General features: G+C 48.5%; 1 protein-coding gene across 2 annotated transcripts in view; it reads right to left on the bottom strand.

The window, feature by feature from the left end:
* Positions 1–3549: 3549 nt before the first annotated feature.
* UBE4B (ubiquitination factor E4B) overlaps positions 3550–26209 on the bottom strand; it is a 658693-nt gene continuing 636033 nt past the window's right edge. For both annotated transcript variants that reach the window (XM_069241178.1, XM_069241179.1), the window contains one exon: positions 3550–4754. In XM_069241178.1, coding sequence (XP_069097279.1) covers positions 4696–4754 — 59 coding nt within the window. In that variant the 3' untranslated portion in view covers positions 3550–4695. The remainder of the gene's footprint in view (positions 4755–26209) is intronic.

Genomic DNA, 26209 nt, shown 5'->3' with positions numbered 1-26209 from the left:
GAATGTGGGTACCTTGAGGCGAAGTTTTGGCATTTTGTGGGTGGAGTTGCCATCCGTGGACTTGTTGCTGCATCCTGCTGAGCAGGTCCGCAAAGTCGCTGTCCGTTCCTGGTAGATACTCTGCCGCTAGCTGAATGTGATGGTGGAGAGCCCATTTCCATATTATCCGAGAGAGTTGTGACAACTGGAGTGACCGTGTCCCCTTTGTTTCTAAAGGTAGTAAATCACCATCATACTGTCTGTACGACTAAGACATTTTGTGAAAGAAGTGATGAAGAAGTGCATTCTGGGTTAGAAATACTGCCTGAAGCTATAGTAAGTTTATGTGTAGAGATGGATGATGAGGATTTCAATGTCGCTGGACTGAGAGGTCTCGAAGGTGAGTACCCCAGCCTGTGTGTGAGGCATCGGTTATCAAAATGATCAGAGTTACAGGGTCTAGAAAAGGCCTCCCATTCAACAGGTTGGTGGTGTTACATCACTGCAGACAGTAGTGAGAATGGTGGTCTAGCAACACTAGATCTTCCTAGTGACCCTGTGACTGAGTTCACTGATGAGACAGACACTGACGTAGGGGGACACATGTGGAGTCTGGCATGGGATGCAGGAGGCCATCATCCCTAACAGGCGCATTACAGTCCTGACCGTGTATGAGTTCTCCCGAAACTGAGGGAGGAGAGACTGAAAGTTGTGAACACAAGCCAGATTAGGGTATGGAGTCCCTAATTGTGCATTGAGTATAGCTACTTGATAGGGCTATATCTGGAGAGGTTGCAGGTGGGATTTGAGAAAGTTGCATGTGAAACCTAAGTGCGGCGCTTCCATCATGACAATGAGCCAGTCCTCTAGGTAAGGAAGTATATTTAGGTTTTGTCTCCTGAGATGTGCTACTACTGCTGCTAAGCACTTTGTGAATACCCTGGTAACTGTGGTGCCTCCAAAAGGAAGAACCTTGAATTGGTAGTGTTCTCCCGCAAACACAAATCTGAGATATTTACGGTGTGCTGAGTGGATGGGGATATAAGTAGGCGTCCTCGAGATCTAAGGCGGTCATGAAGTCAATCTGTTGTAAAAAGGGATAACATCTTGAAGAGTGATCATGTGAAAATGTTTTGAAAGAAGGTTTAAGGGCCTTAGGCACAGAATGGGCCTGAGAAAGCACTATTTTTTGAGAATGAGGAGGTATTGAGAGTATACCCCTGTTCCTTGGTATTGTAGCGGAACTGGCACAATGGCTCCTTTGAGAAGAAGGGATTGTACCTCTTGTTTGAGAAGGTGTTTTGGAGAAAGCCTGTGAGAGCAAGAGGGAATGTTTGGAGGAATGGTAACGAGCTTCAGACAGTAACCATGTTGGATAATGGAGAGGACCCACTGATCTGAAGTGATGTTGACCCATTATGTATGTAAATTTTGAAGGGCGTCCCCAGACAGGTGTGGAGTGGGGGGGAGGGAAGACACAGGCAGTTCACTGTTTAGATGTTGATGTAGAGGTGGGGTTGGTGGCACTCTTGCCTCTACCTTGGGCGCTATTACCTCTATAGGCTCCTCTGTAGAAGCCTTGTGAGTATGAACTGGAAGGGTGTCTGGCCTGAGAGGTGGAGGCCTCTGTGCTTGTCGGTTTGTAACCGCATCTGAATGTGGAGCGAAGAAAAATACCTCTGAGAGGGAGAACTCCCAAAGGTCCCCCCTGCTGCATCAATCTTTTCGCTCTCCTTATCTGGGGGGAGGAGAGTCCCCTGTTGCCAGACTATTGGCACGTTTATGTGTGGTAGAAGAGCCAATATAGAATCTGGCAGGACCTGTGATCTTATGTATGGTGGACCAGAGCTTTGTATTTTCTGTCAAGTCTAGGGGTGATAATGGTTACTTTAAAATGTTTGCATGACGAAGCATGCCTGGGAGCATGGAGAGGAACTGGATATCCCTATGTGTGTGTACGATCGGGCATCAAAAAGAAAGTCCTGTTCAATGAGGTCCCTGTGAAGCTCGACATTGTGGAAGGTGGCGGACTGAGCAATCCCTTGCTGGTAGGATGTTGCATCCTCTGGCGTTAATGGTTGTGCGGGATAGAAGTCTGGATCTGTGGAGATCATGGGATCAGGGTCATGTGTGTCCCATGGATTTGGGCCCTGCTGTATCCCACCCAAATCCTCCCCAGTAAATAAGTGGAACCCTGTGGTGTGAAATCTCCTGCAATAGGCGAGGCAGGTGAATGAGGAGGGGAGCAGGGTGGAGGAGAGGTAGGTGGTGATGGAGGAGGAAGAGGAAGCTTGTGAATAGTGTTAGCGTTGTTCTTGGTCCTCTTTTGAGATGGTGATAAGTCCAGGGACTCCTGAAAAGATAGTTTCCACTTGAAGGTAAAGGGGGGGGGGGGGAGGGGGCGGGGGAGTTGAGCAATGATGCAACCTGTACCCTCCTGGATGTGGAGTTGGTGCTGACTAGGAGCGGTGGTCTCCAAAATGGGCTCAACAGGAGATGGTGAGGCTGAAGACTGGCTAGAGGCTTTTGGCTCGAAGATGTTGATTCCCTTGTTTTCAGGACCAAGATTTTCAGTCGGTATTGAAGTGGATGTAGTGCTTGCTCGGCACCAGAGTGGTCGGTGCCAAGGGTCCAGTGGAGATTGCCACGATGTCTTGGACCGAAGATGTAGAGGTCCATGCCGAAGAGAATATCTTGGCTGTGGCAATTTTCAGTGCCGAGACGGAAGGCAGGGCCTCTGAGCCTGTTTTTTTGCAGCCAGCCATGGCCTGGTGGCAGTACGGCGTCCTTGGTAAGCCGCCTTTTAGAAGTCTTCGAGAAGGCAGCAGGGGCTACGGTATTCACGGGTTGTGACAATGTCATCTCATGGCTTTCGATATCCGACTGGATGTCAGGGTCGGAGTCCTGGATTGAAAAGGCCTCTTCCTGTTCCAGATTCTCCTGTGCTTGCTCCTCCCCGAAGAAGTCCGTTGTGCCTTCTGGGGTCTTGTGCACCATCTCCAGTTGACATACTCTTCAGCCTCGAAGGGTCTTTTTCGACCGGAAGGATCTGCAGGCATCGCAGGTGGCTTCTTGATGGTCGTGGGAGGAGAGGCTCAGGTTAAACACCCCATGTTGGTCGGTGTGCAGGAATTTAGAGGGGCACCGAGGACAGAAGCGAAACAGCGTCCATTCCATCAGCTCAGCATATTGGTCAGTGCCACATGTTAAGGTAGGCCAGAATGGACGAGGACCCCCGAAGGGCGTTCGGTCGGTTCCCGAACCGGAGGAGTGAGATGAGAACGTAAAAAAAACACGATCAAGAACAATACTGTCCTTAGAGTAAAGACAGCAAAAGAAACATTTTGAAACCGGAGCGAGGGGGAGACAGAGAGAAGAGACTTGTTCGAACTTCACAGCAGAGAGAAAACAATCCAACAAAGGAGGCAATGCCCAAGCGCTCTATCGAACCCAACATTACATGGCAGGAGCATGAAGAGCATGTGTATCTACAGCCACATATGCCATCGAAAACATATACACAAAAGTGGTGCAATTATACAGTACAAAAGTACACAAGAGGACAGAAAATGTCTATCACCATTTATTGTACTTCAGTTGCCCAGAAGTGGACAGAGGACGCGGTCAGCAGAAAAAAATACTAACGAAAATGAAAATAAAAAACACAACCATTTTTTTTACAGCTTAATTTTAAAACAAGCTCCTGGTTTGGACTCCGTTCAAGGACCCCCCCAAGACCTTAATGTCCTGAGCAGGAACAGGAATACAAGAAGGCTCAATTAAAAAAACAAAAGTGATATTCCCAGATCTGATGCACCCTTTCACTTTGGTAAAGTCATGGGTACAAACGGTAATCCAAGTAAAAAGGCATTCCTTTAGCAGTGGAGCACCAGGGACTTCTCTTGGTGCACAACTGTCACTGCACACTTAGCAGACAATATTACCAAATAAAAAAAACTAACACCAATTGCAGGCCATGGGAAGTGACAGAAGAGGGGTTTCCCACCTCCGTCACCATTCCTCCTTTTTCTCTGAGCCAGGTCTGCATACAGCCCTTTCTGAGAGCTCTGGCAATTTTAGATCACTGTGAGTGGCAAACAACAGGTTTCCAGGAATGCCATCTTTGTGCCAGTGTCAAAAAAGTGTGTTTTAATAGCTGTTTCACAACACCAAAATAAAAGAGTGAAAATAAAAGAACAGAGTATGCGAGTAAGTAGGATATAAAAATAGGTTCCATGAGTAACACTTAGCTGCAGGCACCATTAGGTCACAGAATGCAGGTGCTGTTCCTGTAAGGGGCAGGCAGGAGGAGGGGAGGCAGAGGGAGGAAGTTCATCTTTATTACACCATATTGTAATTAATTGTTCCTTTGTATCACTTAAAAAATGATGGTAGTGCAGGGGACAAAAATGAATTTTAGCAGCAGCAAATGGCCACGGTTTGCTCGGACTCCAAGAGAGGGAAATGGGGCGCTCCAGCACCACTCAGTAGCCAAACCATCTCAGCCCTTGGAAGTGCCAGTACCTATTCCGGTGACCCACCCCTCCACCTGCCAAACATTTGAGATTTAAATATATGTACAGGAGTAGGCGGCTCCTTGCTTTCCATGTCTGTTTCACCAGCTCGCAGAGCACTGCGTCCATCAACTTAAAATGGGTCCTCGGCAGCACTGCCCTTGTTCTTCCTCTGTGGGTCAATTGTTGACCGATGGGAGAATTAGTCAATGTTATGCTTGTCTCTCATCCACATCTGAATTCTCTCCTTGAGTTCTGGCACTAGGACGAGAAGAGATGGAAGTGTGATTAAAATGCTGTGACACACACTGCCACACGTGCAATTTCATCTAGAGGTTGTTCAAGTCAGGTAAATATGCAGTGTCTGAAAATGTACAATGAATTATTAAATGAGAACAATATCTACATCTGACCTATCAGAAAAATAAAATATCATTCTTGACAATCCTCAGCAGACCTAAAGCTCAATGAAAAAGTATTCACCTTTAATATTGTCACTGTCAAGTGGTGTCTTCACTGCTACTAAAGTCACCCAAAAGACACCAGTGTGAAAAATTCAACCCAGCTGCCACAAGATCCAACTCACCATAACCCAACTCAAGGTGTAAGGAGCACCAGATCACTGACATGTCAAAGTCAACCAGGCACAAAAGTATGCTAAAGAACAAACAACTGAAGCCTGCACCAACTCACTGATGAAACCAACCCAAAAAGAGCATCTGCTCACTCACAAACCACCCAACACTCCTAAGCAGCACTAGCTCACAGACAAACCCAACTAAAAGCCACCATCAGCAATAAATAAGTAACAAACTTAATTAAAAGTCTGGCCGATGAACAGAAGCAGCCAGAAGCATCATCTCACAGACACATCAAGTCAAATCAAACTCAAATCCATCAGAGGCACAATTTTACAAAAGATTCAACCTAAACACACCCAAACCACCCTTCTTCTAAACTAGCAAACTCACCTTAAAGACTCTAGCAACACTGCTCACTTGATATCACATGCTCAAGCTGTAAGAAGCAACTGCTCAATGATTAATTAAACTGGAAGTTATTACTTATCAAAGTTTAAACTCCTCTCAAGTCCACTTCTATTACCAATCATTTGTTAATGGAATAATTATCTTAGCTAAATTGCAGACTCATGATATAACTGTAGCTTTTGCTTGCACTGCACAGCTCACTCATTTAGGGGGCACCACGGTGCTCACTCTCATCAAGGGACGGCACAGAATAAATTCCGTCCAGGGGGGCTCTGTGTTACTCCTAGTAGGGTCTATCAGCACACTAAACACTGTGATAACAGACTTTTAGAAGAAGACCAAATGCAACTACAATCAGTAACAAGATGACTTCAGGAATAACCAACTGCTAACATCTACTTGCTTATAAGAACAAGCACTGGCAAAGCCAATAGGTCTCACCTATACAAGAGCTTTTGGCTTTGCCAATATATTTTTTGCATGTTGCACGTCAGTGTGACTGGTGTTCAGCATGGCTAAAAGTTAGTGCCATGGAATGTCATATAGTGGAGTGAAGTGTAGAGTGGAGTAGGGGGATTAGAGGCATATAGTTGAGGAGAGCAGAGTTCAACGGTTCAGTGGCAAAGAGTGTTGTGGGGAAGAATAGGGTGGATTGGCTTGGAGTGGACTGAGCTAGTGGGGTGGACTGGAGATGGGAGGATTAAAATGGGGTGAGCTGGATTGGAGTGGAGTGTTTAAACTGGACTGAGGTGGGTGGACATAATTGACGTGATAGGACTAGTGTGGATGGTTTTGAGTGGGGTGAATTTGATTGGGGTGGACTAGACTGGAGTGGATGGAATGGGGTGGATTGGATTGAAACATTGGATTAGATTAGGGTGAGATGGACTGCACTGAGGTGGGATGTACTGAGTAGGGTGAACTGGACTGAAGTGGGCTGAATTGGAGTGGGGTGGGGTGAATTGGACTGCAGTGGGGTGAACTGGTTGGAGTGAATTGGATTGGGGTGGACTGGATTGAAGTGGGGTCGACTGGAATGGGTTGGGTGTATTGGATTATTTGTAGTGGGGTGGAGTGGATAAGAGTGAACTGATGTGAGTCGAGTGGACTGGAATGAATGGAGTGGGTTGGATTGGAGTGGGGTAGATTGGATGGAGTGAACTGTTTTGGGGTGGATTTTATTGGTGTGGCTGGAATGGTGTGGGGTGGATTAGATTGGTGTGGGTTGGATTAAAGTGGTTTGGTGTGGACTGGACTGCAGTGGATTGGACAGGAGCGGGGTGGATTAAGGTAGGCTGTATTGGATTGGCGGGGTGGGTTAAGGTGAATTACAATGGAGTGGGACTTGGTGGGATGGACTGAACCGGGATGGTGCGGATTGGATTGGAGTAGAGTGGAATAGATTAGAGTAGAGTGGTATGGGTTAGACTGGAATAGATTGGGTGGATTTAAGTAGAGTGGGTATGATTGAAGTAGAGTTGGGTGGACTGGAGTAGAATGGGGTGAGGTGGACTGGAGTGGGGTGGACTAGATTTGAATGAGGTGGATTGAAATGGGGACAGGTGGACTGGATAGGGTGGACTGGACTGGGGTGGGTTGGATTGGACTGGGGTATGGTAGGGTGGATTGGAGTGTGGTGGACTGGAGTGAGATGGACAGGAATGGATTGAGGTGGATTGGATTGTGGTGGGGTGGGGTATGATTGGGGTCGGGAGGATTGGATTGGAGTGGGGTAGACTGGAGTGAGATGGACAGGATTGGAGTGAGGTGGATTGGATTGTGGTGGGGTGGTGTATGATTGGGGTCGGGAGGATTGGATTGGAGTGGGGTGGACTGGATCGGAATGGGATGAATTGGAGTGTGGTGGGTGGATTTACTGGTTTGGAGTGGGGTGGATTAAGCTGAACTGCATCGGACTGGAGAGGATTAAGATGGATTGGATTGGATTGGATTGGCATGGGATGGACTGGAGTGAGGCATGTCGATTAGAATGGGGTGGAATAGGTTAGACTGGATCGGGGCAAATTGGATTGGAGTGGGTTTGAATGGGTTGGACTGAAATGGAGTGGGTGTACTGGAATGTGGTGTACTGAAGTGGGAATGGCTGGATTGGGGTGGCTTGGACTGAAGTGGGGGTGGGTTTGACTGGAGTATGTTGGACTGTGGCAGATTGGAGTGGGGTAGGGTGGATTGGACTAGAGTGGGTGGACTGGAGTTGGGTGGACTGGATTGGGCTGCATTGAATTGGGGTGGACTGGTGTGTGGTAGATTGTGGTGGATTGGAGTGGGGCGAGTTGGGATGGAATAAATTGAATTGGGATGGGGTGGGGTGGATTGGAAAGGGGTGAGGTGGACTGAAATGGAGTGGGCCGTCTGGAGCCGGATAGACTGGAGTGGGGAAGATTGTTTTTTTTACTTGTTTGGGGCAGATGATTTTGGATTGATGAGGGGCAAATTGGAGTGGGGCAGGTTGTTTTGGATCGGAGTGGGGCAGATCGTTTTGGATTTAAGTGTGGCAGATTGGAGTGGGGCAGATTCTTTTGAATCACAGTGGGGTAGATATTTTTAGATTGGAGAGGGGCAGATTGGAGTGGGGCGCATTGTTTTGGATTGTACTGGGACAGATTGGAATAGAGCAGATTTTGGTCTGGAGTGGGGCACATTCTTATGGAATACATTGGGGCACATTATTTTGGATTGTAGTGTGGGTAGATAGTTTTGGATTGGAGTGGGATAGATAGTTTTGGGTTGGATTGGGGGGATAGTTTTAGATTGTACTGGGATAGATTGGTGTGGGGCAGACTGGTTTGAATTTTAGTGGGGCAGATTGTTTTGGACTGGAGTGTGGCACATTCTTATGGAATGGAGCGGGGAAGATAGTTTTGGACTGGAGTAGGGCAGACTATTTTGGATTAATTGTGGCAGATTGTATTAGGGTAGGTTGCTGTGGGGTGGATTAGGGTGACGTGGGGTGGACTGAAGTGGGGTGGAATGGACTGGAGTGGAGTGGAGCGAAGTGGAGCAGGGCCGATTAGAGTGGAGTGGGGCAGACTGCTTTAAATTGTAGTGGGGCAGACTGTTTTGGATTGAAGTGGGGCAGATTGTTTTTTATTGGGGTGGGGCACCTCGTTTTGGTTTGGAGAGGGGCAGACTGTATTTTATTGGAGTGGTGAAGATTGTTTTGGATTGATGTGGGGTAGATTGGAGTGGGGCTGGTTGTTTTGGATTGGAGTGGGGCAGATTTCTTTGGAGTGGGCCAGACTGTTTTGGATTGGAGTGGGGCAGATTGTTTTGGATTATGGTGTATTTTGGATTGGAGTGAGAGATGTGAGTGGGGCGGATTGTTTTGGATTGGGGTAGATTTGGATTGGGTAGACTTATTTGGATTGGGGTAGATTGTTTTGGATTTGAGTGTGGCAGATTCGAGTGAGTAGATTGTTTTGATTTTTAGTAGGGCAGATTGTTTTTGAGTGGAGTGGGGCAAACTGGTTTGTGGCAGATTGGTTTGGACTAGAGTGGGGCAAATTCTTAAGGAATGGAGCAGGGCAGTTTGTTTTTCTTGGAGTGGGGTAGATTGATTGTACTGGAACAGACTGGAGTGGGCAGATTGTTTTGTATTGTAGTGGGGCAGATATTTTTTATTGTAGTGGGGCAGACTGGAGTGAGCGGATAGTTTTGGATTGCTGTGGGGCAGACTGGAATGGGGCATGCTTTTTTGGATTGGAGTGGGCAGATGTTTTTGGGATTGGAATGGAACTGAATGTTTTGGATTATGGTGGGCAGATTATTTTGTATTGGAATGGGGCAGATGTGAGTGGGGCAGATTGTTTTGGATTGGAGTGGGGCAGACTGTTTTGCATTGGAGCGGGGCGGCAGACTGTTTTGCATTGGAGCGGGGCGGCAGACTGTTTTGCATTGGAGCGGGGCGGCAGACTGTTTTGCATTGGAGCGGGGCGGCAGACTGTTTTGCATTGGAGCGGGGCGGCAGACTGTTTTGCATTGGAGCGGGGCGGCAGACTGTTTTGCATTGGAGCGGGGCGGCAGACTGTTTTGCATTGGAGCGGGGCGGCAGACTGTTTTGCATTGGAGCGGGGCGGCAGACTGTTTTGCATTGGAGCGGGGCGGCAGACTGTTTTGCATTGGAGCGGGGCGGCAGACTGTTTTGCATTGGAGCGGGGCGGCAGACTGTTTTGCATTGGAGCGGGGCGGCAGACTGTTTTGCATTGGAGCGGGGCGGCAGACTGTTTTGCATTGGAGCGGGGCGGCAGACTGTTTTGCATTGGAGCGGGGCGGCAGACTGTTTTGCATTGGAGCGGGGCGGCAGACTGTTTTGCATTGGAGCGGGGCGGCAGACTGTTTTGCATTGGAGCGGGGCGGCAGACTGTTTTGCATTGGAGCGGGGCGGCAGACTGTTTTGCATTGGAGCGGGGCGGCAGACTGTTTTGCATTGGAGCGGGGCGGCAGACTGTTTTGCATTGGAGCGGGGCGGCAGACTGTTTTGCATTGGAGCGGGGCGGCAGACTGTTTTGCATTGGAGCGGGGCGGCAGACTGTTTTGCATTGGAGCGGGGCGGCAGACTGTTTTGCATTGGAGCGGGGCGGCAGACTGTTTTGCATTGGAGCGGGGCGGCAGACTGTTTTGCATTGGAGCGGGGCGGCAGACTGTTTTGCATTGGAGCGGGGCGGCAGACTGTTTTGCATTGGAGCGGGGCGGCAGACTGTTTTGCATTGGAGCGGGGCGGCAGACTGTTTTGCATTGGAGCGGGGCGGCAGACTGTTTTGCATTGGAGCGGGGCGGCAGACTGTTTTGCATTGGAGCGGGGCGGCAGACTGTTTTGCATTGGAGCGGGGCGGCAGACTGTTTTGCATTGGAGCGGGGCGGCAGACTGTTTTGCATTGGAGCGGGGCGGCAGACTGTTTTGCATTGGAGCGGGGCGGCAGACTGTTTTGCATTGGAGCGGGGCGGCAGACTGTTTTGCATTGGAGCGGGGCGGCAGACTGTTTTGCATTGGAGCGGGGCGGCAGACTGTTTTGCATTGGAGCGGGGCGGCAGACTGTTTTGCATTGGAGCGGGGCGGCAGGCTGTTTTGCATTGGAGCGGGGCGGCAGACTGTTTTGCATTGGAGCGGGGCGGCAGACTGTTTTGCATTGGAGCGGGGCGGCAGACTGTTTTGCATTGGAGCGGGGCGGCAGACTGTTTTGCATTGGAGCGGGGCGGCAGACTGTTTTGCATTGGAGCGGGCGGCAGACTGTTTTGCATTGGAGCGGGCGGCAGACTGTTTTGCATTGGAGCGGGGCGGCAGACTGTTTTGCATTGGAGCGGGGCGGCAGACTGTTTTGCATTGGAGCGGGGCGGCAGACTGTTTTGCATTGGAGCGGGGCGGCAGACTGTTTTGCATTGGAGCGGGGCGGCAGACTGTTTTGCATTGGAGCGGGGCGGCAGACTGTTTTGCATTGGAGCGGGGCGGCAGACTGTTTGGCATTGGAGCGGGGCGGCAGACTGTTTTGCATTGGAGCGGGGCGGCAGACTGTTTGGCATTGGAGCGGGGCGGCAGACTGTTTGGCATTGGAGCGGGGCGGCAGACTGTTTGGCATTGGAGCGGGGCGGCAGACTGTTTGGCATTGGAGCGGGGCGGCAGACTGTTTGGCATTGGAGCGGGGCGGCAGACTGTTTGGCATTGGAGCGGGGCGGCAGACTGTTTGGCATTGGAGCGGGGCGGCAGACTGTTTGGCATTGGAGCGGGGCGGCAGACTGTTTTGCATTGGAGCGGGGCGGCAGACTGTTTTGCATTGGAGCGGGGCGGCAGACTGTTTTGCATTGGAGCGGGGCGGCAGACTGTTTTGCACTGGAGCGGGGGGGGGCAGACTGTTTTGCACTGGAGCGGGGGGCAGACTGTTTTGCACTGGAGTGGGGCGGCAGACTGTTTTGCACTGGAGCGGGGGCAGACTGTTTTGCACTGGAGCGGGGGGCAGACTGTTTTGCACTGGAGTGGTGCAGACTGTTTGGGATCGGAGTGGGGTATATTGGAGTGGGGCAGATTGTTTTGGATTGATGCAGATTGTTTTGGATTGGAGTGAGGCAGATTGTTTTGGATTGAGTGGGGCAGAATGTTTTGGATTGGGGTGGGGCAGAATGTTTTGGATTGGGGTGGGGCAGATTGGAGTGGGTGAGTTGGGAGGATTGGAGTGTGGTGAATTGGAGTGGATTGGGTTGAGTGTTTTGGATTGAAGTGGGGCAGATTTAAGTGGGGTGCTCTGCACTATTATGTGTTCAAGGATAATTTTTTTAATTACACTTAAGAAAAAACCCAATGTTGCTTTACAGTCTCTTAGAACAAGATAATAGTCACCTTTTTAGAACAGAGCCCAAGAGCAAAAACAAAACCGGAGTACAAAGTGAGAAAAGAAGACATGGCAAAATAAAACAAAAAGTTAACTGTAGAAAATAAAACTTTTCAATTGTGTTAGTACTACTGAGCACGTTTTTGCCAGTTATACACCGTCTGTTTGCAGGGCATGAGAAATTAAAAAGAACAAAACAGTACCTCAATCACGTCGGGAGCAGTGAACGGGCACTATTTGAGTTGCATCAATCAGTGCTTGGGCCCTGCGCCACGGGTATGAAAGGAAAAGATGAAATGCCAGCAGCCACCAATTACGAGGCTGCAGCAAAGAGTACTATGCAATCCAACAAGTTATAAGCAACAGACGTGCTTCAAGCCCTTTTCTAAGTACAAACAGCGTTTCGTAACCGATACGCAAGTGCATGCTACTGCAGGCTTGCACCTATAAAACCAACACGAATAAACAAAATCCAATATGTAGTTTTTGTTAGCTTTTGGTAGATGTAGAAGAACTAGCTGATCTTGACATGTTTCTGCCGATACTTTTAAGCACCAGATATGCTCCTCTCATCACATCAGTTTAAGGATTTTGTTGCTAGAATCTTCACACTCTTCAGAATGATCACACATTATATAGAGAGGGGCATTTTTGACATATGATATATACACACACCCAGAAGCCTTCTAATTAAGTTGAACTATGGTAGGCCAAGTAGGGGGAATGTGCTAAATATTCTGGTGAGGATACTCGGCCTGCAGTACAATCTCCTTTGCGTTTTGTATGACGGGAGGTCTGGATCGCAATACTGGTGAAGCTAGTCAAAAATGATAAGAGCCATTCTCACCCTAGCAGGGAGTGGTTAAACTATGAGCTGGCAATTCAAAAGCAGTTTATCCGGTTTGTCAAGAAATAGAAAAAACAGTTATATACTGTTAGATAGCCATGGTATTAAGAGGTTGGTTACTCACAGTGTCAAATGTTACTGATAGACCAAAGAATACCAGGAGGTGGGATGGTGACCTCATAAGTCAATACAAGACGATGGTAAGGTCCTATGAAGGGACTAATGCGATCAAGGTGGGAAAAAAAACGTATAGGCCTTCTTTAAAGGCTTTTAAACAAACAGGATTTATAAGATAGACTTGCAGGTAGACTGCTACAGCTGCTAGGTGTACATACATAGACAAGTAGGGTAGTCCTGCATTTAGTGGTGCAACAAGTAGCATACAAGGTCCTGTACTGTGTATTTTAAGGGCTGTTTCTGAAGGCTGTAACAATATTGGGCAAATCAAACAAGTTACTTACCCTTCTGTAACCTTTCTTCTAGCAGGGACTCTAACCGCAGGTTCACCACCTTTGAAGATTCCCCATGGATCAGACTGGACCCAGAAATTTTGGGCAGTCGCTCTGCACACCAGTAGGTGGCAATCAATCCGCTCCACAACGATCACATCTGAAGAGCGGTTGCTGTGCCCATATGAGGGCCACCCAAGTGTGCTGACATCAGATTCTTTTGTGACTATTTCTGATGCCAAAAACACAGAGCTACGTAAAAACAAATGTGTGACCACTGTGCAGACTGTAATTGAACTGTTTGGGTGAAGAGCCCATTTCACAGAGTGGGGAGGACATGAGAGTTGGTGAGAAATTTGCAGTTCCATAGAGTCTCTGTAGGATGCTAGCCTGGTGTGTGGTGAGCACCTGTGGTGTTATCACCTTATACCAGTTCCAGGTATCCTCTATTAGTGAGGAGTAGGCAGTGTCTAGGAAGCCAGAACTATCTAGAGGTAGCTGTGGGTGAGCAGCCAAGACTTATCTAGGAGACATGCAAAGCCTATGCAATACCAGTGTTCCCACAGCACTTTCACATATGAAAGAATCACACAGAGCTACAAAAATAAAGGTACTAAATACTAGAATACTCAATAGGCAATCCACCAACTGAAGGTAAGTAAACACAGTATTATATACACATTAGCAATCAGTAAATAGCATAGTGAGCAATAGGCACTGGTAAAAGCAATAACAAACAGTGAGGGCCCTAGGGGTGGGCCAAACCATATACTAAAAAATTGGAATATTAAAGGCAGTCCCCAACCCAAGGAAGTGGAATCGGTAGAAGGGAGCTGGAGGAACTAGGAACCCCAAGAGGCGAGTACCAGAGTGACCCCCCAGCGACCAGACGAGCATAGGTAAGTACCTGGTCTTCCCCAAAACCAACAGGAGGACTTTGGAAAAGGATTATGCAAGACCCAACCAAGGCTGGAAGAACCCAAAGGTGGATCCTGACAGAAAAGGACCTGCAAAGGAAGAGGAACAAGACCAGTTTGTGATGCAGTATCCGGTTGTGGCAAGAGCCACTACACCCCCCTCCCCTTCTGATGATGTAGGACCAGGTCAACAGTGGATAAAGAAGAAGGTCAGCAGTGCAGCACAGGAGACGAAGAGAAGTCCCAGAAGTGATGCAAGTGATGTCCCACATCTGCAGTCGTTTAGTGGTGTTGGAGAACAACCAACAAGCCTAGGCAAATGCACGAGATGGAGGCGAAGGTTTGCAAGCCTGAAGAGGACAAGTAAGGTCCAGGGGACTCGACCCAAGGAGGGGAGTGCAGGGTGACCCTCAGCAGCTGGGAGAGTCACAAGAAGAGGAGACAGCCCCCACAGGCAACCCACTGGCAGCAGGCACAGGAGTCGCAGTGAGGCCCACTCAGCACACCTGAAGAGGAGTCCCACGTCGCTAGAGCAGCAGGCAGAAGTCTGTGTTTTGCAGGAAGGCATGCTGGGGGCCAGGGCTACACAGAGCCTGAAGATACTCTGGAGGAGGAACAAACAAGCTTTTGTAGCTGCAAGAGTCGCAGTGCACAGGGGTACAGTCCTGCAAGGAGAGGCAAGGGGCTTACTGTCTCCCAAGTTGGACAGTTGGCAGAGAGGACCAAGCAGACCACTCCAGACAACCACTTATGATGCAGGATCCAAGCACCTCTGAAGGAAAGGAGATCCACGCAGCCAGATGTTGTTGCAGTTGGTGCCTGCAGAAGCAGGGGAGTGACTCCTTCACTTCAAGGGAGAATCCTATTTACTTTTTCTTCAGGCTGAAGAAAGGCCACCGCAGAGGATGCACAGCCGGGGAAATGTTGCAGGTGCTGGAAGGAGCCGTAGAAAGTAATAGTCATCGCTGAAGTTGCAGATTATATGTTCCTGGAGGGTCCGGTTGCAGTCCCAGTGGCCAGAAGATGAAGTAAATGATGCAGAGGTGTCCTGCTGGAATCTTGAACTCCAGCTCCATTTTCCTGGACTTTGTGAGTGTGGAAAAGCCATTTTAGCTGTGTACTGGACATAGGCCAACAATGTTAACTCCGAACCTAGGCAAGTTTGGTATCAAACATGTCGGAATCATACCCCAATACTGGTGCCAGTATTGTAAGTATGATTCCATGCACTCTGGGGGTTCCTTAGAGGACCCTCAGCTTTGCCCCTACCAGTTTGCAGGGTTTTCCTGGGCAGCCTGCGTTGCTGCCATTCTACAGACAGGTTTCTGCCCTCCTGCTGCTTAGCCTGCTCAAGCAGAGGAAGGCAGAACAAAGGATTTCCTTTGGGAGAGGGAGGCAACGCCCTCTCCCTTTGGAAATAGGCGTTACACGGCTTGGGAGGGGTAGCCTCCCCAAGCCACTGGTATGCTTTGAAGGGCACAGTTGGTGTCCACCTTGCATAAACCAGTCTCTGCACAGGTTCAGGGACCTCCAGTCCCTGCTCTGGTGTGAAAATGGACAATGGAAAGGGGAGTTACTACTCCCCTGTCCATCACCACCCCAGGGGTGGTGCCCAGAGCTCCTCCAGGAGGTCACTTGGTTCTGCCATCTTGAATCCAGGATGGGCAGAGGCCTCTGCGAGCATCTGAGTGGCCAGGTCAGGCAGGTGATGTCACAGCCCCCTCCTGATAGGTGGTCACCTTGCTAGGTGACACGTACCCCCTTCCAGGGCTATTAAGGGCCTCCCTCTTGGGTGGGTCCTCAGATTCGACGTCCAGGATTCCAGCAGGACTCCTCTGCAATGTTCACCTTGACTTCTGGCCAGAGGAACCGCAACTGGACTTCACAGGAACCTACAATCTGCAGCTCCAGCGACTACTTCGCTCTGCAACATTGTTATTCCGGCTCCTTCCAGCAACTGCAACATTTCCCCAGCTGTGCACCCGCTGAGGGCGTCTTGGCCCCCTCTACCAGCTGTTCAACTTTGGAAGTCGGGAGTCTTTGCCTCTTCTTGCAGGACAGTACCCCTGTGCACGGCGACTCTTGCAGCTACCAAGGATTGTTGGCTCTTCTTCTGAGGGACCTTCAGACTCCGTGTAGCTCTGGCCCCCAGCACTCTTCCCTGCAATGCGTGGTCTCCTGCCTGCTGCTCCAGGGACATGGGACTTTTTTCCAGGTGTGCTGAGTGGGTGTCTCTGTGACTCCTGTGCCTGCGAGTTGCCTGTGGGGGGTGCAGCCACGATTTCTTGCTCTCCTGACTGCGGGGGGACACCTGGGACTCCCCTCTGTGGGTTGAGTCCCCTTGGACCTTCCTGGTCCCCAGCAGCTCTGCAAATCTTCTTCTGCAACTCTTGCCTTTGCCAAGGCTTTTTGGTGGTTTTTCCACACCACTGACGGGCTGCAACGTGGGACATAAACTGCATCACATCTGGAACTCTTCCTCTGCTGCATAGTCAACTCCTGGTCTTCACCGTCGACCTGGCTCTGCATCTCTAGAAGGGTAGGTGGTTGCTCATCCACAGCTACCTCTAGAGAGCCTGGCTTCCTTTACACTGACTACACCTCACTAATAGGGGATACTTGGACCTGATATAAGGTGATAACACCATAGGTGCTCACCACACACTAGGCCAGCTTCCTACCCATAGCACCTAGAAACCACCCTGGACAAGTTCCCTGCACAGTTTGAGAAGGTTCTCCATACCATTCTGCACACTAAAACGTCCCTTGAGGTGAAAATCGATGCTGTCTCCTTGGATGAGAACCTTTTGAGAGCAGATAACTGCACACTTGTGGACCAAGTGGACGAAACTGAATCAGCACTGACCTCCATGAACCCTGCTGTGAAAGAACTGTAGGCCAGGATGCTTAACATTTGGGAAGAACAACGTGTGAAGGATGCCTGGGGGAGCTTGCAGTGCAACAACATCCGCTTCCTGGGCTTCTCTGAGCGTGCCGAACACCCCAGCGCAGAGTTCTTCCTGGAGGACTGGCTGACATCCACCATGTCGGAGAGCAGGGTCCCCAAGCTCGGTGGAACGTGCACCATGTTCAAGGCCGTCCACATCTACCCAGGGACCTTCCTTGCCCAATTATTGCTCACTTTCTTAATTACCGAGATGTGATCTTACAATGCTTTCGCATTAATTGCCCATGTCACTTCATGAACGTGGTGGTCTCCGCATACCCAGAATTCATGGTTGAAGTACAGCATCAGCAGGGTTCCTACCTATAGGTGAAGCAATGCCTACACAAACTACAACTTCATTACACCTTGTTATTCCCAGCAGAACCTAAGGTAATAGACAGTGAATCCTCCCACATTTTCTCCTCTATGGAAGCTATATGGACTCGACTCCAAACAAAAGACCTTGTGGGCATGGCAGAGGCTGATCGCACAGACAGGAAGTGGGTTATCCCTCAACCCAAACACAGAGGAGGGAAGGCCACTCAAACAAGACCCACCCAGGGTCATGCAGCCAAGGAGCAAGCCTGTGCAGTGGAGTGCGCCGCACTGCACAGCTTGAACCCCTTAACAGTCCTGTGAACCACACCGATCCAGGACTCTCGCTTGGACACTCATGCTTTCAAGACCTCCACCATGAGGGACACACCTGACCCAAACTTCACACCACGCTCGGCTGATGACATCCTATGACCTTCATTTCATATGTGGCTTCCTCGCAGCCGAATAGGGATTGCACACTCTGGCCCTCCTGTAAGGGATGGGCTCCAGCTGGGGAGCTGGATCTTTTGGAACAGGTCTGGAACATGTGCAGCAGCCGTTGCTGCCACCTCGTGCTCCACCCCTTTTTTTTGTTGTTTCTACTGTACTGTTGGGGATTTCTGGACAGGGACACATGGAACAAATGTCCTGGGGCATGCAGTTACAACTAGCTGCTGTTTATATACGCAATATGGTTCTACTTGAATCTGCAGACACGATTGCTATGCACACAAGTGTCCTTGTGGGCTGACCACCATGGTCCTGGGAGGCCTCTCTACAGCTAGCGCAGCACTGTCTAGAGGCATGGGGGAGCAACACATCCTCCTTCACACATCTCACTGATATCTCACATCAATGAAATCCATGTCTGACTCTCATACCCCACAGTACCACATCCTCATGTGAAATGTGGGTGGCATGGCTACCCCTGTTAAGCGCTACTGCATGTATGTGCATCTTAGGCGTAGCCACACACACACTACCACGTTACAAGAAACCCATCTCACATCAGTGGAGCTACAAAAGGGTTGCACGAAATGGAGAGATCAGGTATTTGGAACATCTGTGTCAGTTTACGCCAGGGAAGTGCTCATTTAGATCACACCTGGGGTTCCCCTTGCAGTAAGCATACACAGAGTAGATGGTTGGTTTCTGATTCTGGAGGGCCAACTATACAGTGCTTCCCTCACATTAGTAGCAGTATATGCCCTCAACACCAACCAGTTGAGTTCCCTGGACAGGCTCAACCTAGCCCTCTTTTGGGATCCACTCCACCTGGAACTACGGGGAGGTAATTTCAATTGCGTACCAATGTCGCAGTTGACCATTCCCGCTCTCCCCCCTTGCACGCTGCCACATGCGTCTGAAACACACCGCATTTTCGAACACTGAGCACACACAGATGCTTACATGAGGCTAGGACATCCGATCCACCAGGAGTACTCGTTTTAGTATTTGGTTCATGACAAGCACACTAGGATCAACTTCATTCTCTGCACAGAACAATTGTGTCTATTGATAACCTGGGTGGAGTACTTGGCGCATACCCTATGAGATCACTACCCATTATTGGTCACCCTCAGATGGTGACAACAACGCCCCACTATACCCACATGGCGGTTACCGACAGAGGCACTCTCCGATCCCCCATTCAGGGAGAAGTTGGCATTGTGCATTACACAATATTTCAAGCTCAACAAAGGCAGTGGTTTGACCCATGCCCTAGGATGGGATGAACACAAAAATGTCACATGTGGCCACTGCTTGGAATCCACTTGGGGGATAAGATGCCTCTTCGAGGGTGAACTAACCACTTATTAAACAGGATCTACGGTCCTTTCAGGTGAGAGTAGCCACTTGCACCGTGATGGCTGACAAACTCCGGCAACAGCGTAAGGAGTTCGCCTAACCTAACATGACCACAAACGCTACACAGCCCTCCAAAAAAGGGGACTGTTTGGGTAAGTTACTAGAATGGCTCGTAAAGGAGGATCGATGCAGTGTTCTGATTAGAGAGTTCAGCCTGGATGAAGGCAAAATCGTCAATCGCCTCCTCTCAACCAGCCATCAAAGCTACTTTTCGCAACTATTACAGGATGCTGTGCACAACACCGGCCTCAGCAACCCCAGAGCGCACACGCACTTTTTTGCAACCTGCTGATGGCGAAGCTGAATCTGTTGCAATGGGCCTAACTGGACAAACGCCTATTTATAGAGGAAATAGTCGCTGTTATCTCACAAATCGTCCACAACGAAACACACGGGCACCGATGGGCTGCTGATCGAATGTTATACAACCTTTCCCACACAAACCACTGAACACTTGCTGGGCATGTTCTCGGAGGTCAAAACTCTGGGGCACCATCTGGTCTTGGTCCATGAGGCCCTGATTGTGATCCTTTCTAAAGCGGGCTGGGAACCTTTGATGTCTGCTCTTAATGTCCTTTATCCTTGTCAAACCTTGATTGTAAAATCCCGGGCAGAGTACTGGCTAATCGCCGCCTCCCAATAATTACAGCACTGGACCATGTTGATCATTTGGGATTCAGACCGAGGTGATGCCTTTTTACCAACATTCGCCGCCTCTTGCATGACACAAGTGCTTGTATTGCTTGACATCGAGAAGGCGTTCGACACCCTGAGCTGGGACTTTCTCCTCTCCCTTGACTCCATGGGGTTTGGTAAAGGCTTCTTGAGTTGGGTTTGCACACTATAAGACAGTCCCTCACAGCGGGTTAAGACTGGCCAGCTGATCTCCGACAGCTTCGTTCTTCAAAGAGGCACCAAGCAGGAGTGCCCACTATCCCTGCTCCTCTTTGCCCTTGCCATGGAACCGTTGGCTCATCATCTTTGCAAGTGGATGCCAGACTGCAGCATTACAGATCTGGAGGTCCATCATGTATATCGCTTTATGCAGATGATGCCCTGATCTATTTGTGCGATGTAGAGGCTTCTTTTTCAGGTCTTATGCATTCGCTAGAATAATTTGGGGACGTCTCGGGGCTTTGTGTAAACTTGGCCAAATCATGCTTGTTCCCTCTGGTGCTGCTCCCTTCTTTGCTTCACGTTGACCCTCTGCAGGCTTGTCTTCAGTGGTGCTTTGACACTTTTAAATATCTAGGTGTTCAGATATATTACTTTAAGAAAGACATCAAAGAGGGCAATCTAGACAAGGAGATTCTTCCTCAAATTGCATGGATTATTGCTCGAGCTGGTATGGAGTGAGGAACTTCCCCGAGTTGCACTCAACACCCTACAGCATCCACTGACAGAGGGTGGTCTTGGCACAACTAACTTTGAGCTTTAGTACGTAGCAGCACAGTTGCAATGGCCCCTAGCTTGGTTGTGCATACCCATATGTCCTGAACTGGTACCTATCTGAGCAATCCGTGGCACCCTGAGCATCTACACGTGGCTATCAGACTCGAAAGCCCAAGTTGAAAGTTTGTCCTCTTGGGAAACATGTCAGATGGCTGTGGCCAGCGCCTGCTGGCGCAGATTCATATACGCTTTTGGCGTTGCTCACTCATGCCCCCCACCTACGCACCACCCCTGGTGGATGACTCACTGTGACGTTCGACCCCCCCCCCCCCACACACCCATATCAAGCTACACACCCCATCACACTGTCACTCTAAATTAGACTTCACAGTTACTTGAATAACTATGTAATTGTTCATGTGTTCATCATGTTGATTCAAAATACTGGCAAATGATGACAGCTGTAATGAAATGTTAAGCGATATCCTCTACATGACTAGCTGGGAAATGTGACTATGCCTACGATTATACTTGTCGCCCATTCTGCACAATGTGTACAAAACTCAAAAAAGACATAAAAAAAGGAGTTGCACAGGAGAGCTGTGCAGTGGATGAAAGGAGAACACATCAGAAAAGTTAGGACCAGATTGATGTCTCAATGGGGTATCACAAAAGGGGTAGGAAGGAACAAGTGCTGTATACCTTTCAGGAAACGAGTCACAAAAGATGACTTGAACAGTAAAGGTTGGTCTGGCAGGTATCCCTGAACAGCGCTCAGGGCCAGGCCTTGGCACCTAAAGATGAAATAATAAGCAACACCTCTGACAGTGGTGCAGAAAGGGGGTCCACAAGACGCGAGGAGCACTAGGCCACCAACATATCTGAACAGCAGCCGTATTTCAATTTGGTGGAGGGATGCCTGGCTACCAGCATATCATCACAAACCTCAGAGGAATATAGAAAACCCTCAAATGCTGCTTCTCATTCTCCATGCATGAAGGTGGAATGTGCACAGGTTCAGGTGCAGGACCGTGCCCCAACTGGTGGGACAGAAGATCCTCCTGAAAAGGACAGCCTGATTGTAGAGCCGCTGCTCATGCTTAGAGGTTCGGGATACCATACTCTGTGCCCAACTCAGAGCCACTATGATGACTGGGGCCTGGTTGGTCTTTATCTTCTTGAGAACTCAGGGCAGGTGTGGCATTGGCAGAAAGGTGTATAGGAGTCTTTAGTGTCACTCTAAATGGAATAAGTCTGTGTGTGAGAGTCACTTTGGAAACTTCAACAAGCTTAAGTGCTTCATGGCATGTGCATGGTGGTGGCGAACAGATTGGGCCAAGGTTCTCTCCGTCCTTGGAAGAGACCGCATGCCATCCCTAGGAGTAGGTGACATTTGTGCAATGTATCCGTGGCTGAGTTTGTCCACTCTGGAGTTAACGGAGACTTCCACGTGTTGTATCACCAGGAAAATGTCCTGGCACTCCAACCAATTCCAGAGGTGCAGAGCCATGGGGTCCAGGACGCCACCCGCCCTGTTTGTTGCAATACCATATGGCAGTGTTGTTGTCGGTCAACACCTGAACCAGCCTTCCCTTGATGGATGGAAGGAAGGCTATCGCTGCCAAGTGGATCACTCTCGGCTCCAGGAGACAGATGTGAAGATGAGATTTCGCTGGTGGCCAGAGTTCTCTGACCTCTAATTGTCCCAGTTGGATGCCACAACCCAGGGTCACTACACAGTCAGCTCCATGTGGGGAAGAAAGATGGGTCTGCCGCTGACCCAAGCTTGTCAGCCACCAAGACAGATCTTTTCCAATCTCCTTTGAAATCTGGACCAGGTCTGAGAGATTCCCCTGGTGTTGCACACACTAGGACTTCAGATCCCACTGCAGAGCCCGCATATTCCATCAGGCGTTGTTTATCAGCAGGATGCAGGAGGTCATCAGTGTCAGTCTCATCAAAATCAAAAACTTAGGGTGAAACTTAGAGATCATAGCCAAATGGCCTCCCCGCTCTGGAGGGTAGGCGCATAACTGCACTGCACCCAGAATGGCTCTGATGAAAAGAAGCATCCGAGAAAGAGTCTAGAGTACCTTTGGCATTTTGGTAGTGAACTCCAGCAAGTGCACAAGGTTCACTATAGTCTGAATGTGTGTGATGACTGCCTGAAGTGAGCCCGCCTTTCAGCAGCCAGTTGTTAAGGTAGGGAATAGACTAGAAACCCCAAACTCTGAAGGAGAGCTGAAACCGCCACTTTCACTTTCGTTAATGCCCAATGGACGATGGTAAGGCCAAAGGGGAGCACAGCAAACTGAAATGCTTGTGGTCCACAGAGAACGAAATGGCTACTTACCAGTAGGAATAGTTTTGCAGCCTGAACCGTTTTCTGGATTCATATGCTTTGCATTATTCAGCCACGCAGTGGTTGGGTCCGGAATTGTCCATTTTCTCTCTTTTGTTTTTTTTCCGTGGGTGTCGTTGACCACATTTGATGGTAGCCCTTCCCATTTATGATGCTAGATAGCCCCCGGATGTTCCTGTGCATAGTTGCTGTCTTCAGATTCTTTTTCCAGTATCTTGGAATTTTTTCTCCTTGCTAATTTGTCTCTATTGTTCCCACCTGGTCGCATTATCTCCCACTTCTGAAGATACGGGTGGGTCGTATAAGAAGCCAGAAAACTCTTTAGGCTGCAAAACTACTCCTACTGGTAAGTAACTATTTCGTTTTGCAACATGAATCCTTTTCTGGATTCACATGCTTTGCATTAGATTAAGTATCTGCATCTCTTCCCTTGGGTTGGTTGGGATGAAATGAGGGAGAGTTTGCAAACAGGTCCTGCATTATTTTTGTCCCACTTGTGCCTCCTTGCCGATTTTGAATGTCCACACAGAAATGGTTTGTAAATGTGTGTGGGAATACCCATGTTGCTGATGTGCAGATTGAGTCTATAGGCAAGCTTGCTAGGAACCCTAATGTTGCACCCTTCTTTCTTGTTGTGTGCCTTTGAGCACATGGGTAGCATTATTATTTCTTGCAGATAGCATATTAAAGCTCCTCTTACATCCAAGGTGTGTAGGGTCCTTTCCATTTGTGTTTGCAGTTACCTAAAGAACACTGGTAGCTGTATGTTTTGATTGATGAGAAAACTGCTCACTACCATACGCAGGAATTGTGGGTTGGTCCTGAAAACGACCTTGTCTTTGTGTATCTATAGATACGATTCCTGTATTGTTAGTTCTTGCAGTTCGCTCACTCCACAGTGAACTGATAGCAATTAGGAATACAGATTTGAGTGTGAGTAATTTGAGGTCCGCTTTGTGCATAGGTGCAGACTGTTTCATCATTAAGTGTGTTAATACTGTGTTTATGTTCCACATTGGTGTTGGAAATGATCCTGGTGGAGCAATTCTTTTTGAAAACCTCATCACTACTCGTGAAGTGAAGAAACTGGTACTTGAGGTTCCCTGGTGTATGCCACTATCACTGCCAGGTGTACTTTTAATGCTGAACAGTTTAAGCTGTTATCCAATAGATGAGTGAGATATGTTAATATAGTTTCAATCCCTGTCTTTGTTTCCATTCTGCTGTTATTTGTGCACCAGTGGATGTATCTTTTCCACTTTGCTGCATAACGTGTTCTTGTGGTATGTTTTCTTACTTCCTTAAGGATTTCCAATGTCCTGGGCATTAATAGCAGATGCCTGAATTCTATGTATTCAGGCACGATGATGCTAAGCTGAGTGTTGCTGGCTCTGGGCGATACACTGGCCTCATCTGCATTGTTAGCAGGTCCTGATCTTCGTTGATCGTGATTATTTGTCCCTTGGACATCCCTAGTAGTTCTGAATACAAGGTCTGTCTTACCCATTGAGGGGTTATCTGTATAAGGTTCATCCCTGGTTGTCAATCCTTTTCCAGTACATCGTGTATTAGTGAGATCAGTGGAAAACTGCAAGCAAATCTCTGACCAGTTTAGTGGCAGACAATTCCCCATTCTGACTGGTGGTGCTGTAACCTGGAGGCAAAGTGTTGGCATTGTGTGTTTTCTGCTGTTGCGAACAGAACTATTGTCGGTCTCCCCAGACATTGAATATCCTCTCCTGTGTTTTTTGTTTCAGCTTCAATTCGTGCGAGCTGCTTTCTTGTTTGCTTAGTCTGTTCGCTTCTGTGTTTTCCTTCCATAGTAGGTACACAGTGTAGAAACTGATCTTCTTTGAATTTACCCACTGCCATATTTCTTGCACTAATTTGCTCCAGGTGTACGATTTTGTACCTCCCTGTTTGTTCAGGTAAAACATGGTTGTGTGTGTGTGTGTGTGTGTGTTGTCTGTTTGTATTAGCATGATTCTCCCTGTGTTGTGTGCTAAGAAGGCTTTCAGGGCTAGAAACACAGTCTTCATTTCCAGGATGTTGATGTGTTTCAGCGTATCTGAGTTGTTCCATTGTCCTTGTCCTTTCAAATTCCCTGTGTGCGCTCCCCAACTCTTGTGGGATGCATCTGTTGTGTTGGTCAACTGTTGAAGTTGGTGCCTTGAATGGTCTTCCTAAGGTCACCTGTTTTGATTGCCATGGTTGTGCTTCCTTCTGTACCCTTGCTGTGACAACCACTCGATCCTCCCAACTCCTGGTGGCTTGTGATAATTTGTTGCAGATCCATTCTTAGAAAGGTCACATTTGTAGTCGTGCATGTGTTATGAGCAGTATATGCATGATGTCATCATGCCCATTAGCTTCATGACTGTCCTCACTGTCAGACTGCCCATTTTGTTAAAGGTGAACCTGTTCTGCCATCACCTTTATCTCCTTTGGGACAGGGTATGCTTGTGCTGTCCTTGAGATTAGGGTCTCTCCTAAGAACACCTTTTCCTGTTCTGGTCGTGGTGACGATTTCTTGTGTTTTATGGAGAAACCCAGCCGTTTTAGAGTTGTGATTACTGTTTGAATGTCTCTCTGGCATTTCTATTTTGTGTTTGCCTTTACAAGCCAGTCATCTAGGTATGGGTATACATGTATTTCTTGCCTTCTTAGGTAGGTTGCGATTGCAGCAAAGCACTTTGTAAAGATGTGGTGCTGACTATGCTAACAGTAGCCCCTTGAACTGGTAGTGTACTCTGTCTACTACGAATGTGAGGTACTTCTAGTGATCTTGATTCACAGTTATGTTGTAGGGTGGCATCCTTGAGATCTAGGGTAGTCATGTAGTCTCCTTGTTTTAGAAGTGGGATGACTCCTTGGAGTGCTGTCTTCTTGAAATGCTGTGTACTAACGAATTTGTTTAGGAATCTGAGGTTTATGATTGGCCTCAGAGTTAAGTCTTGATTTGGACAAAGAAAATAAGGAGATTAGTTTCCTTTATTTCTTTCCCTTGGTAGTACTCTTTCAAAAGCATTCTTCTGTAAGTGTTCTTTCACCTCCTTTCTTAATTGTACTATTTCCTCCCCTCAAAATGTTTTTGGTTTCTGGAATTTTTGCAGTGGTTCCTTGGTTAGTTCTATGCAGTATCCGTGACTTATGTTTAAAATCCAAGTCATAATATTATTTGCTCCCACTCCCCTGGGAAGAGTCTTATTCTGCCTTCCACTAGTATTATGTGGAGGTCTGAGTTACCGGGCGAGTCAATTTGTTTGCTGTTCCTCCCCTTTGGGG

This window comes from Pleurodeles waltl, chromosome 6 (genome assembly GCF_031143425.1).
Source record: "Pleurodeles waltl isolate 20211129_DDA chromosome 6, aPleWal1.hap1.20221129, whole genome shotgun sequence".
Taxonomy (NCBI): Eukaryota; Metazoa; Chordata; class Amphibia; order Caudata; family Salamandridae; genus Pleurodeles; species Pleurodeles waltl.
Note: the sequence above shows the minus strand (reverse complement) of the source record. Positions and strands in the feature narration are given on the sequence as shown.